At 34.4% G+C, this 13034-nt stretch overlaps 1 protein-coding gene across 1 annotated transcript; it reads right to left on the bottom strand.

Annotated features, from left to right (window-relative positions):
* Window positions 1–9438: 9438 nt before the first annotated feature.
* LOC122298500 (peptidyl-prolyl cis-trans isomerase CYP26-2, chloroplastic) lies at window positions 9439–11206 on the bottom strand. Its single transcript, XM_043108272.1, has 2 exons — window positions 10132–11206; window positions 9439–9750 (listed from the first exon to the last, which is right to left on the bottom strand). The coding sequence occupies exons 1-2, from the start codon at window positions 11037–11039 to the stop codon at window positions 9648–9650; spliced, it is 1011 nt and encodes a 336-aa protein (XP_042964206.1). The 5' UTR covers window positions 11040–11206; the 3' UTR covers window positions 9439–9647.
* Window positions 11207–13034: the final 1828 nt, after the last annotated feature.

Raw genomic sequence — 13034 nt, forward strand, 5'->3', positions numbered from 1 at the left:
ATGGGTCACGGGGGAGGGGGACCGAATGCCTAAACTCTAAAGGGGTTAGGTGGGTAAATTTACTACATTTAAAAAGAAAAATGCTGGGATTAGCCAAGTGGGTATATATGATTTTCTCGAAATTATTTATAAATCTCAAATAAATAAATTTTATACAAATTATTTATAAAAAAATAAATTTTATTAATAAATAATACTTTTTTATACTTTTTTTAAATAAAATTTACTATTTTACATATATTAGTAAATTTAAATTCATTTCCTTTAAATATTTTAAAATCCTGCTGGTCTTTTAATTTAAATTTGAAATTGAATTTTAATTTAAGGTTGAAAACTTGAAAAAGAAAAAGAAAATCAATTTAAGCTTAACGGGTCAAACGAGTTGACCCGTTAGTGACCCGTTAAGCAATCGTGTCTTAACGGGTCGACCCGTTTTGACCTGAACTAGATAAGATTAAACCCAAACTCGCTTTTATCTTATCGTGTTCGTGTTAGGTTAACAGGGTCGTGTCACAAATTGCCACCCCTACATGTAATGCCGAAAATTGGGTCTTCTTCTACCCTCACCAAGTTGCCTATAGCTTTTTCTATGTTTGTGGCATCCCTTAGAGTCATGTGGTCCAATGGTAGACCATGAATTTAGACATTGAAAATGGAGTAATTAAGGTAAATTTCTTGTAAAGTAGAACTTGACCATGATTTTAGGATTACGAGGTGACCTTTAAAGTTTCATGGTACTTGGTTGAGCACTCTTAGCTTGTCATGTAGATAATGGAAAGTAAATAAGAACATGTTGGCTTTTAGATCTTCAATGAGGAATTTTTTAATGAATTTCCAGACCACTTTGATGTTGCAATGAATGGAAAATTTGTTGGTGGTCTGTCTACTACTAAACAGCCTACCAGTGCCATGTCTAAAGTTAACTTAATTGTTTCTAGTGCAGGTTCAAGCTGAAGATCTTGACAAGATAAAGATTTTGTATGAGTGATAAGGGATTGCATGTCCATTGTGTCGATTAGCAGGTGGTGTTCTTCGTTGGTCTTTCTAGCAGAAGGCTATTGCTTTTGTTTAAGCACTACAGTGTAGAGAGACTCTAGCAAGAGAGTGGGAAAGCTACGACCTTTTTGGAGCTCATTTCTTCAAATTTTATAGAAATATGGAATTTACATAATCCATTGGAATGCTCTATAATTATTTTAGGACTCTAAAATAAAGAGTAATTTTAAAATATTAAAATTTATATTTAATAGCTTTTAGAGCATTGGCATTAGCATTGGATTAGCCATCTCAATCTTTAAAATTTGACTAATATGTAACTTTTTTACTTTTAGCAAATCACTGAAAATTTTAAGTCCACATTGGATTAGCCATCACACTTTCTATAATAATAAAATATTATTATTTTTTATTGTTTATATTTCTTGATTTTTTTTAATTTTTTCTATACCTTTTATTTTTATTTTCATAATCTTCAATGGGCTCCAACAATCATATTCATTTTCATCAATTGAATCCAACAATCTAAAAAATTAGCATATCTTGTAGACAGTTTTTGTAAATGTTAACAAAAAAAAATTACTATGCACATTCACAATCCTATATGCAGTCAACTATAGAAATATTTTTTGATGCACACTCATTTTTTATGCATCCAAAAATATAGAATTTTTTAATCATGAAAACGTCTTGGAAATCCAAAAAATATTATTGCTAATCAACTCCTTGAGGAAAGATAAACTCGTATGGTCCTTGAATCACAATGGTAACTATATAATCAAAACAACTTATCATATAGCAGTTAGCGATTAATGCACAACCCATCAAAACTTTCCACTGCTATTCTTCAAGACTCTTTAGAGTTTTAAAATTCACGATCGCCATAAGTTGATGTTAGGAAACTGATTTGGAACATTTTTCCTAATAAAAAAAGACTGAGCCCTATCATTTGCTAATTTGGAAATGAAAAATGTCTGTTGTGTAATGAAGCCGAAGAAACCTTACTCCATCTCTTCATAAAGTGCCCAGTCAATTGGATTCTATGGCAACAAAGCCCTACTAAATCTTGAAAACCAGCCAATAAACTCCATATCAGACTAGAGAAAAATGATTTTAAATCTATTGGGACTAACAGTTTTAAAAACGCATTCTTTTCAACTTTTTGCAATCATAATCATAGATTTCATTTGGAGACAAAGAGATGATATAATCCACAATAACACGAATCTCTCTCTCAGGATGGCAAAAGAATAATTGAATCAGATTTATCAAGCCTACAAGAGTGCATGGGAAGACAAAAAAAATATTCAAATAGACGTTTGGAAAACACCACCCCAAAATCATAAAAGCTTCTCCTTTGATGTAGCAGTTAGGGATTCCTTTTCGACAATCTCAATGATATATAGGGACTACAACGGGAAAATTTTGAAGGTTCGAACATTAAAAATCCAAATCACAAATACAATGATGGTCGAAACTTCAACAACCCTTTTAGCTTTCAAATGGCATCTCAGCTCTAACAAAGTTTTGCAATCCTGGAGGGTGATACTCAAACAGTCATAACAACCATTGAAAGAATAGAGTCCTCTCTGTATTGGCAAATCACTCCTATCATCAAAGATATCCAACAAAGTTTTCGACAACACAAGGAATGACGAATAGCAAAAATCTATTGAACTCAAAATCGATGTGCACACTTAGTGGCACAATGGGCAGCAACCAATCTAGTTTTTGTTGCATACTTTTAGAAAACCTTCCTAGATGCATTTTGTTTATTGATAGTGGAAAAGATCTACCTTGAAATCTCTTTTTACTTCAAGCTTTCTTTATATAATACTAAGCATGCTTGATTAAAATAAAAGAAAGAACTCAAAAAGGTCGCCCAATGGATGTCCTATTTCATCTCTATTTCTTCAATTCTCTAGAGGGACACTGCTACAACTGGAGTAAACTATGTACAAATGTAAATAATTTTTAATTAATTTATCTCTCCTCTAAGTACTATCCAGCTTTAGCTTATTTTTTTACCAGCCCTCTAGTCTGGCATTCTAGAGGGCCTGGCATTCTTGTGCTTCCACTTTACAAGATTCCAGATCAAGCACTTATCCTCTTGGAAGTTAGGTGGATCTATTGTATACTTCCTTTGTCTTTAATAAAGTATTTGTTTTACTTATAAAAAATAAATTATGTTTTACCACAACAAAATGGTCTATATAGAGAGTTTATTACATTCCTCATTTGCTTGCTGGTTGGTAGTGGAAGTTTAGTTTGGAGCAGAATATAAATTGGGTAGGGAAGGCATGGTTAACAAACTTTTATGTGTTAAATATGAGATGATGATTCCAATCACTTGGATCTTTTTTTGTTTTAGATTTAGTAGGTAAAATGGAAAAAGAAAATTTCTATCCCGAATGAGGCCTTTGGAGAGTAAGCAGTAATGAGGATATATTTTAGGCCTTAAAATGTAAATAAGCATTTGTAGAACAGTCCCAAACGTTTAATTGTTTTGGAAATGTTAAAGAACTTCTAATTATGTAGTCTAATTTTGGCGCTAACTGAAGTTCCTAATGATATCCGAGACTTTAGTTGCTCGGTTATTTCTATTCAGATATGATGTGAATTGTGTCGAGTAGTTTGTGATGTGAATTGTGTAAGGAGAGGATGGGTCAATGTCATCTTGGACTCAACTGCAAGGCATGTTAAAGTTGTTTATGATTTTGTGAACTATCAAACCATGCTGTGAATTCTCCAGCAAAAGCAGCCTTGGTATTAAGCTTAAAGTGAGACAATGGACACAAATTACTTTGCCTGTTATTGGCAGTAAGTTACAGGCTCGGTTTTCTTAAGATTTAAAATTAGAGATAGTATGTATGCTAACCATGAAGCTGATCGATCAGATTCTCAGAATAAGAATCTGTTTTAGCGAAAAATGACCAAATAGAACACACCTCTGGTGGAAAAATTGTTCAACAGGACTTGGGGTTGAATGAGAGCAAAAAACATGATCATGAACTGGGTCGTTCTACAAGCAATGAGCAGCTAGCTTGTTTGAGCCATGATGTTAGTGAAAAGGATGAGGTTATTGGAAGAGAGAATGACAAGAAGATGTTTGAAGGAACAATTTTCTTTGTGCAAGCAGGGACTTCACCTGAAGTTGGTACACATGATTCTAATGAAAAATGTTTGATTGAATGCACACAAAATGTGATACCTAGTTCCTGTAAGAATGGAAAGTGGCCTGAAAATGTAGACAATGTTAGATTTAATACTTCAGCAGTAGAGAATTATTGTAGCTCTTAGATTAGAGATCCTTCTTTTGTGGTACCAAATGCCAATTTCACAAGTAGACATGTTAAAAGTAGCAAAGATGACCCATCAATGATGGTTAAATGTGGCAATTGAAGTTTGCAATAGGTTTCAGGAACATATATGCAAAACAAAGAGGTTTCTTTAGCTACCAATAACATGCAGATTTCTAAAAGCAAAGAATTCTTGATCTGTCTTACACATTAGCATATTTCTCTAATTTTCTTTCTCTTTGACCGTGCTTAAATCACTTTTCTTACTTCCTTTTTTTTTTTTAAATAGTCGAATGTCACATATCCAAGAGTGACAACTTTCCAAATTTATTAAAAAATCACGCTTGTGGAGGAGGAATACCATAGAAACAATCGAAGGTCACCTTAGAGTTTACAAAAATCTCACAAGATCAAAAGAACACAGGTGTCAAAAAAACCCATAAACAAACCAAAGTAAATAAATTCAAACTGTCTCTAAAACACAAACACTCACCAAACTCCTAAGCTCGCCCCAAATCCTAATTATTGGCGCCTAATATAGGGAAGACCCCATTTATCTATATGTACAAGGCCAGAAAAACATCTCTCTCTAAACTCCTCCCCTCAAAAGTCAAAATGTCAATCCATCACCCCTCCTTAGCAAGAAAATCTACACCCATGTTTGCTTCTCGATAAATATGCTGAACACTAACATTCATCAAATGAAATAAATGAAGTACTTCTTCCCAAAAATTCCATAAATACCAAAATTTGCACACACTTGATCAAAACCAACCGACAATCACCATCGAATCTGATCTACCAAAAAATCTCTCAATCCAAGCTGATAACCAACTTTAAACCATCAAGGAAAGCCCAGCATTTGGCAACGTTATTAGCGGCATATCCATAACAATGAGGAAACCCTGCAATAACCTTACCATGATGATCTCTAATGACACCACCCCCTCTAGACATACCTGAATTACCACAGGACCCTCCATCAACATTTAACTTCACTGTCTCCCAACCCAGCTTAGTCCAAGTAATCTTCTTCACCTCCCTAGTACTCGCCGGCACCATTGGACAGTGTAATTCCTGCAAGAACAAAGCATCTCTCCCATTGAACTTTTTCAACTTCCTCAAAGAGGTTGAAAGCCCGACAAAAAAACCTTTAACACATTGCACAATCTGTTTCCAATAGAAAGTCCCCCCTCCATACGCACTGCACATCTCGCCCTCCAAATAGACCATGTAATAATAATCAGTGCAACCCCACAAAGTCATCCCACTTGAGAATAAGTGGATGCCCGTAGCCACCAAACACTAACAACCCCTTGCCAACTTCTCAACTGCAACATCATGATCCCAAACACCCTAGCAAAAACATCCCAAACACCCTAGCTAAAACATCCCAAACCCTCCTAGCCCCTTCCCCATCACACAAAACATGATCTAATGTTTCAATCTGAGTAGCAACACAACAATTACACTTTGATACAATCGAAATACCTAGCTGCCTAATCCTTTCATCCATCGGTAAAGCATGAAGACGAGCTCACCAAACCATAAATGACATTTTCTTTAGGACTTCACTTTGCCAAAGCCACTTCCTCCACAAGCAAATTGGACCCCTGTGCTAATTAATTCCAAGATAGATTCAGACGTAAATTCCCCATCTTTAGTTAGCTTCCATACATAGAAATCATTTCCCCTCATAACCTCAATTTAAAACTTACAATTTTCTCCACCATCTTCTATCCAACATGTTGCTGCAATCTAGACAAATCCCAACCATTTCCAACAGCCAAATCCTGGATTCTCAAACACGGATCTCCAACCTCCCCCTCCAAATCAGCAACTACACCATCCTCCAACCAATTATTAAACCAAAAGCTTGAATTATCCCCTTGAATTAAGCACCTAGAATTATTCAACACCATAAGGAACACCCTTAAAATACCTCTCCAAAATCTCGATCTTCTTACAGACGAAACCACCAACACTAAATGTTAATTTCTCACGTACTTCGCCTTAAAGAAATCAGCCCACAAAGAACCCCCATTTAACAACTTCCAAGCAAACTTCATGAATAAGGAGTTTTGAACATCCGAGAGATTCTGAATCCCAAATCCTCTTCCTCTACAGGCAAGCAAATCCTCTTCCATGAAACCCATTTTCTCTGTTTTACCTCCGTACTCGAACCCCATAAAAAACTGGCAAAAATCCCCTTTAGCTCATTAACTACTCCTTTCGGTAAATTCAGCACAAAGTGCAAGTAAATCGGCAAATTATTTACAACATGTTTCAAGAGGATAATCTTACCCCCATAGGATAGGAGCTTTCCTTTCCATCCTACAAGCTTTTTTTGCATCTTTGCAAACAACAACTTAAACATACGTAGTGTCATACATCCTATATACAATGGCACTCCCAGATAAATGCAAGGCCATGATCCTTCCACAAAATCAATTAAATTCTTCAAATCTTCCTTCCTGGGCAATGTAAAAGATGAAGAAAAAAATATAGACGATTTACTTGGATTGGCCTCTTGGCTCAACATCTTCTCATATACTTCAAAACTGGCATAGTGTTGCGGATTGAATCTCTACCACCATTCAAAAATAACAAGAGGTCATCGGCATATAAAAGATGGCTAATTAATCTCCCCCCACCGGCTTAAACAACTTTATTCTCCTCAATAAAAATTCTTGATGAAACAAGCAAGACAAAATCTTCTCTGTCAAAATTAAAAGATAAGGCAATAACGGATCACCTTAACGAAAGCCCCAAGAGGATATGAAAAAGCCCTTCGATCTTCCATTTAACATTATCGAAAAAACTGGCGAGGAAATATAATTATAAATAATAGAATGGCACTTCTCTGAAAAATCCAACCTCTTCAACACCTCTATCAAAAATCTCTAACCCACTCGATCATAAGCTTTAGTCATATTAATTTTAATCATCACATTCCCACCTCTAGATTTCTGATTCAAACCAAGAACCATTTCTTAAGAAATGGATATATTATAAAAAAATACTTTTTCCATGCACAAAAGCAGCTTGTTCTGGTGAAATGACCCCCTTTAAAATCGAAGCCACTCGATTAACCAACATTTACGATAAAATTCTATACGCTATCACACATAAGCTGATTGGAAGAAATTGAGAAAAGGAACCTGGGACGTCCACTTTTGGAATTAAAACAAAATTAGTCACCCCAAAGAACAAAGATAAAGGAGTACCTTCAAAAAAATCTAGCGCCATAGCCAATAAATCTTCCTTAATAATTTCTTATTATTGGTTTTGCTTGTTTTACTTGTTGACACGCACAAATATTATATGTGCAAAGAAGTAGAGAAATGTTTTTGATCGACTGATCAACCACCTAGTGAATCTTTTATGAAACTTTATATAACATTGGGTCTAAATTTAATACAAATTTGAAATCAGAGCCCCTGGTAGAATCCATCTGTTCACTCTCTCATCCATCCAGGCAAAAACTGTGCTCTTGTATGCATTTACTGATCTGGAATCTGTCGCAGTTCTGTTTTTTCATGTCTGGGTATATTTTACCTGACAACAAGATAAACCTAGGAAACTAGGTTCTCCATTATTAATTAGAGGGTAGTAACTCTCTTCACTATTATCTCTTTCTAGAAAACAACAAAATGTTATTGTCTCATTTTATCCAGACATGTTTTTTTTTTTTTTTAAATATATCGGTAATCAAGAAGTTTTATATCTAGAACCAATTTGTTATGGGAGGAAAATCTTTATATCAAAATATACCATTTGTGTTGCTTTTAGAGCCCAAATGCATTAAGGCAACTTTGATCATCAAGATGTTTTCAAACTTTAAAAATCCCTACAAAGGGAGCAACGGTAGCCCATCAGGCAATCCTTTGAAACAAACCTTTGATGTATGGCCTTCTCTTGCAAACGCATGCGTGCTGCTGCAAGCACTTCTCCCTCAAAAAATGTCTATTAAAAATCTCAACCAGAACTTGAGAACGAACTGAAACCATAACAGAAATAGGTAGTTCATAGAGGTCTCTAGTCTATTTTCATGTTCTGATCTCTCCAATTTCTGTACGCTGAGAGTGGATAACAAACGACTTATTCATGAGATATCCTTTGCGTTCTAGCTCCTTTAGTGCCATAGTGTTCGGTGAAATGTTTCTAATTATTAAAAAAAAAAAAAAAAGTTTCCATCTGCCATGCTGTGACTCACTCCGTCCAAAGAGCGACAAACTGAGTCTCAGTTATCCGATGGGAGGCCCCGATTCCTTTTGATAATGAATGGATTCTTATAAGGCATCATGTGGGGCTAGTTGATGTAAACTGTAAGATGTTCTCTTTCATGTAAACTTAACATGCTCTCTTTCTATTTTAATTCTTATGACTTGATTACAGGAGAAGGTTTGAACAAGTTTGCTTCTTTTCTTTCAGGATATGATCTGAAGCAAAGTTCAGACAATGCAATGGAGTTTGACCCAATCAGGCAACACAGATGTTTTTGCCCCTGGATTCATCAACGGACAATGGAGCACCTGCATGGCAGCAAACAACTGTCTACTTTACCTAGTCTATATGCATTGAATGGATTTTATTACCCATGTTTCTTGCCAACTCTAAGGCTTGGACTATGTTGAAGTGCAAAGCAATGCTCTTCGACTAAGTAGCGTTTGAAACACTTGACAGTAAAACCAAGGCATGGCATGTCATTTAGACAGTTGATTAACAGTAGATGGCAATGAAAATGATGTTGCCGATTCTTTATTAATATTTCAATCTAGATATGGTTGGATTGGGTTAATTTATTTATTAGATTGTCATCCCAAGAGAATGAATAATAATTTCTGTTTAAGGTTTGTACAGGTGGATATCCCATTACTTCAGTCAGGAGGCTCTTCATATCTCCATCTGCGAAAAGAATGAAGACGACTCCCCTATGAAGCCAAAGCACCCAATATTAGCCAAGCTGGTTTTGCTATTGATCAATGGTCTATAAAATAAAGTGTGATCTTCCATTTTTACCATTTTATCTGGTAGAATTCTTGTGAGCTTGAGATGATGAATTATTCCTGGCATCCTGTGCATTTTAGAAATTCTAAATTTGTTGTATTTATAGCTAAATAGTGTAGTAAACACAAACTACTGCTTGAGAATCTCAGCTTGTACTACCCAATTTGCAAGGCAGCTGTTTATTTTTCTCAGCATCTTGCGAGGCAACTTTCAATACTAAAAAAGAATGTATTTATGTTTTTGTAGGCATACCAGTGACTTGTACTCTTCTACATGGATATGTTCACTTGTCTAGAAAAAATTTTGAGAAAACAGAGACGGGTTATGGGAACAGCCAAGAAATTACTCTATTAAGCCACAGTTTGTGACAACCACCTTCGAGTAAGGACGGTTGAAGCCTCTTTCAGCCACGACAGCCCTCTTATCGCCTATCAGCTTGGCCACCCTGTTCAATACAGAAGTTAGATGTATTTTTGTGATTGTGGATTGATAATGGAAGGAGTTCATGCTAGAACTAAGAGCAGAAATTTGAGAAACCATGTATATTTTAGATCCAGCTAAGCTCTATGGTGCACCAGTTATTCTCAATTGTTGTCATTTTAGCTCATATTTCCATTGAAGATTTTAAACCCAGAAAAGGTAGTAATATACCCAATTGGAGGCTTAAGAATGAAATGCAATTTTCACTTCAAATTTTCACTTCAAACAGTTAAAAAGCAAAAATGAAACTCAAAATACATTTGTTTCTTAGTCATTCACCAGAATTTCTTTATGCCAGAAGGAACAAACATGAAACTCTCAGAAACAACCAGGTTGGCAAACTCACCTAAAATATGGAGAACTGGTATTGTCATTGACAGTTTTCACCTGTCCAATCCTCTCCACAACCTTCATTCCTTCCAAGACTCTTCCGACAACTAAAGCTGATGCATCCAACTCTGGAGAATCCTTGGTGGCAATCACAAACTCTGTTCCATTTGGGTCAATTCCAACCTCCTCTTGGTCAATCACCAGCTTCCCTTCCCTTGCCACTAGCTTCACTTTCGGAGGTGGTTTTGAAGGATCCCTCACAATGATGCTCACAGTTCCGGCCAAGTTCTTCGTCCCCGGACACTCGTCATACGATCTCTGCCATTCATCAACAAGGCTTCCACCCGACAACTCACTTCCCGTCCTGTTTGCAAGCTCAGCATCGACACCATAGGATCTCACCCCACCATGTTGGACATAATTGGGCATGATTCGCACAAACTCTTTTCTTCTGTAAGTTATACCAGCAGCTCCACTTACAAGATTACTGAATCTAGCAGCTCCAGCAGGGGCATTGTCTCCATATAGCCCTATGATAATGCGACCAACTGGTTCTTTATCAATGGATATATCAAGAAATACTTTCCTGGTTGGGTTTGTGTTGGTGCAGTTGGGAAAGGAGTTTGAGTTTGAGTTTGAGTTCTCTTCTTTTCCTTCATTTACATTGGTATCTGTCATGGTTTCTTCAGCCAATGCCAAGGACTGCAAGAATGGCTCTGGATTTTGAGAGCCCAGAAGGAGAAGTATCAAAGAACTGCTACCAACTGCAAGCTCTCTCCGGGAGAATTTGCAGCACTGTTTGATGATGGGAAAAGATGGGGGATTTGGTATGTTTTGAACTTGTGGAGGTGGAGGTGAAGGTGGTAGTATTGGAGGATGCAGGAATTGAGAGGAACAATGCAAGAATTTGGGATTCCTTAACATTTTTCTTTTCACTTGGAAAGCTATCTGCTAGAATCTTCACTACTACTGAGAATGTTTTTGTGGGTGTAGGAAGCTTGCTTCTCTCTTTTTCTATTCAGTGTACAGATTTCGTGGATAAGAAAGGTGAGTAGCCAATCCACATGCCTTGATAAGACCCAAAGAACAAGAGAAGCCGTAGAAACGACGAGAAACAAACTAAAAACCTATCTCACGACGCCCCCGTTTCAATTATTAAACTGGTAATGATATATACTGTATTATCATTTTATTTATATTTTATTATATATAATATAACATATTTATTATTATTTAATAATAAAAAAATATATAATAAATAATTATTTAGTAATAATAAATATATCACGTCTTATCTAATAAAATATAAGTGAAATAGTAATATAGTATATAGAATTTTTCTTATTTTACATCTGAAAATTTTTACTCTTAGTCATTTTTTTATCATCTTATCATTCCATAATATAGCATTAAATGATAAGTTCATAAGTAAAATATAACAAATAATCTATAATCATCTAATACCACATAATGAAATAATGAGAAGATGATAAAAAAATAGATAATGAGAAACATTACTCTTTTACACTCTCCTCCTCCTCATTGGTGCAATTTTTTTATATAAAAAGAAATTATAAATTGACGATAATTTGATATAATATATTATATTATAAAATAAATATAATATATCACATCAAATTAAATTAATGTATAAATTTATTTTTTCGAAATCTATTATAGATTTAGGGCTTGTTTAGAAATTTGTACCATCTCTTAACGTTTTGAGTTCAGCTATTTTATTAGATTTTAACAAGTGAGAGAAAAAATTAAATAAAAATATTATAAAATATAAGAATTATTTGAATATAATTTTTAATATTATTATTGTTTTTAAGTTTAAAAAGTTGTATTATTTTTATATATTTTTTAAAAAAATTTATAGAGATAGTATTTCTTTTTGTGTATAGATAATGGTTCATTTATAATTAAATGTAAATTTTAAAATTTTAAAGGTAAAAATTATTTTATGTGTGAATAATATTTAAAAATAAAATTATAAAGAATTTTAAGAAATTTTACGTTTCATCCTTGTGTCCAAACATCGAGGAGTTTTGTTATTTATTCCCTTTATATTACACACTATTTTTTTTTATTAATTTTTTTAAAAAAATTTTAAATTAATTAAATAATATAATTATATATAATATATAGTGTAAAGATGAGTATAAGTTTTCGAGACACTCGACTCTCGATAGAATTATTTTCTCTTTTTTTCAATAAAAAACAAATCAAAAGGTCCAGGACAACGACAGTACACGACAGCCACTAACAAATATCTTTTATTTTATTAATGTAAATAAAACGTAATCAGTGGTCCACATGGCAAGAATAATCAATTTATTTTATTATTTCTTTATGGGGTTAGTGAAGTGGTACAGTTTCTAATCGGTATGACACCTGGCTTGGATGGGTGAACAGTCAAGATGAAAGGCTACCATTATCAACGGTTGAGATAGGTCAACCAGCAATTCATGAAGCTTCTCTTCCTTAGTCCTTAGTCCTTACAATAATTTGCATTGAAAATATAATAAAATTGCTTAGGCTTCTCTTCTTCGCAAAATTGTAATAAAGCTCAATAAGGTAATTAGATTATCTCTCTCTCTCTCTCTCTCTCTCTCTCTCTCTCTCTCTCTCTCTCTCTCTCTCTCTAATAATCCTATCTATATACATGAATAAGCTTTTATGATTAGTCTCAAATACATTATTAATTGCAATAATTAAATAAATAATCATGCCCACGATCTCACTCTAACATATCATAAGATGCAAACTATCTTTTTCTTTCTTGGACGAGTTCTCATTAGTGCTTAGTGACATGCCTTCTTGTAATCAAATAATAATTTAAATGTGTTTGGAAATCCAAACTTCTCTTTTAAAGATTTACTTACGTAATGAAATCTTCTCAATCTGGTTTGAGTA

Source organism: Carya illinoinensis, chromosome 16 (assembly GCF_018687715.1).
Source record: "Carya illinoinensis cultivar Pawnee chromosome 16, C.illinoinensisPawnee_v1, whole genome shotgun sequence".
Taxonomy (NCBI): Eukaryota; Viridiplantae; Streptophyta; class Magnoliopsida; order Fagales; family Juglandaceae; genus Carya; species Carya illinoinensis.

Bases quoted from the DNA above. Each gene is read 5' to 3' on its own strand.
- LOC122298500 (XM_043108272.1), bottom strand. From the start codon at position 11,039: ATGTTAAGGAATCCCAAATTCTTGCATTGTTCCTCTCAATTCCTGCAT. The intron at 9,751-10,131 runs GTGAGTTTGCCA...TGTATTGAACAG, and splicing joins ACCAGTTCTCCATATTTTAG to GGTGGCCAAGCTGATAGGCG.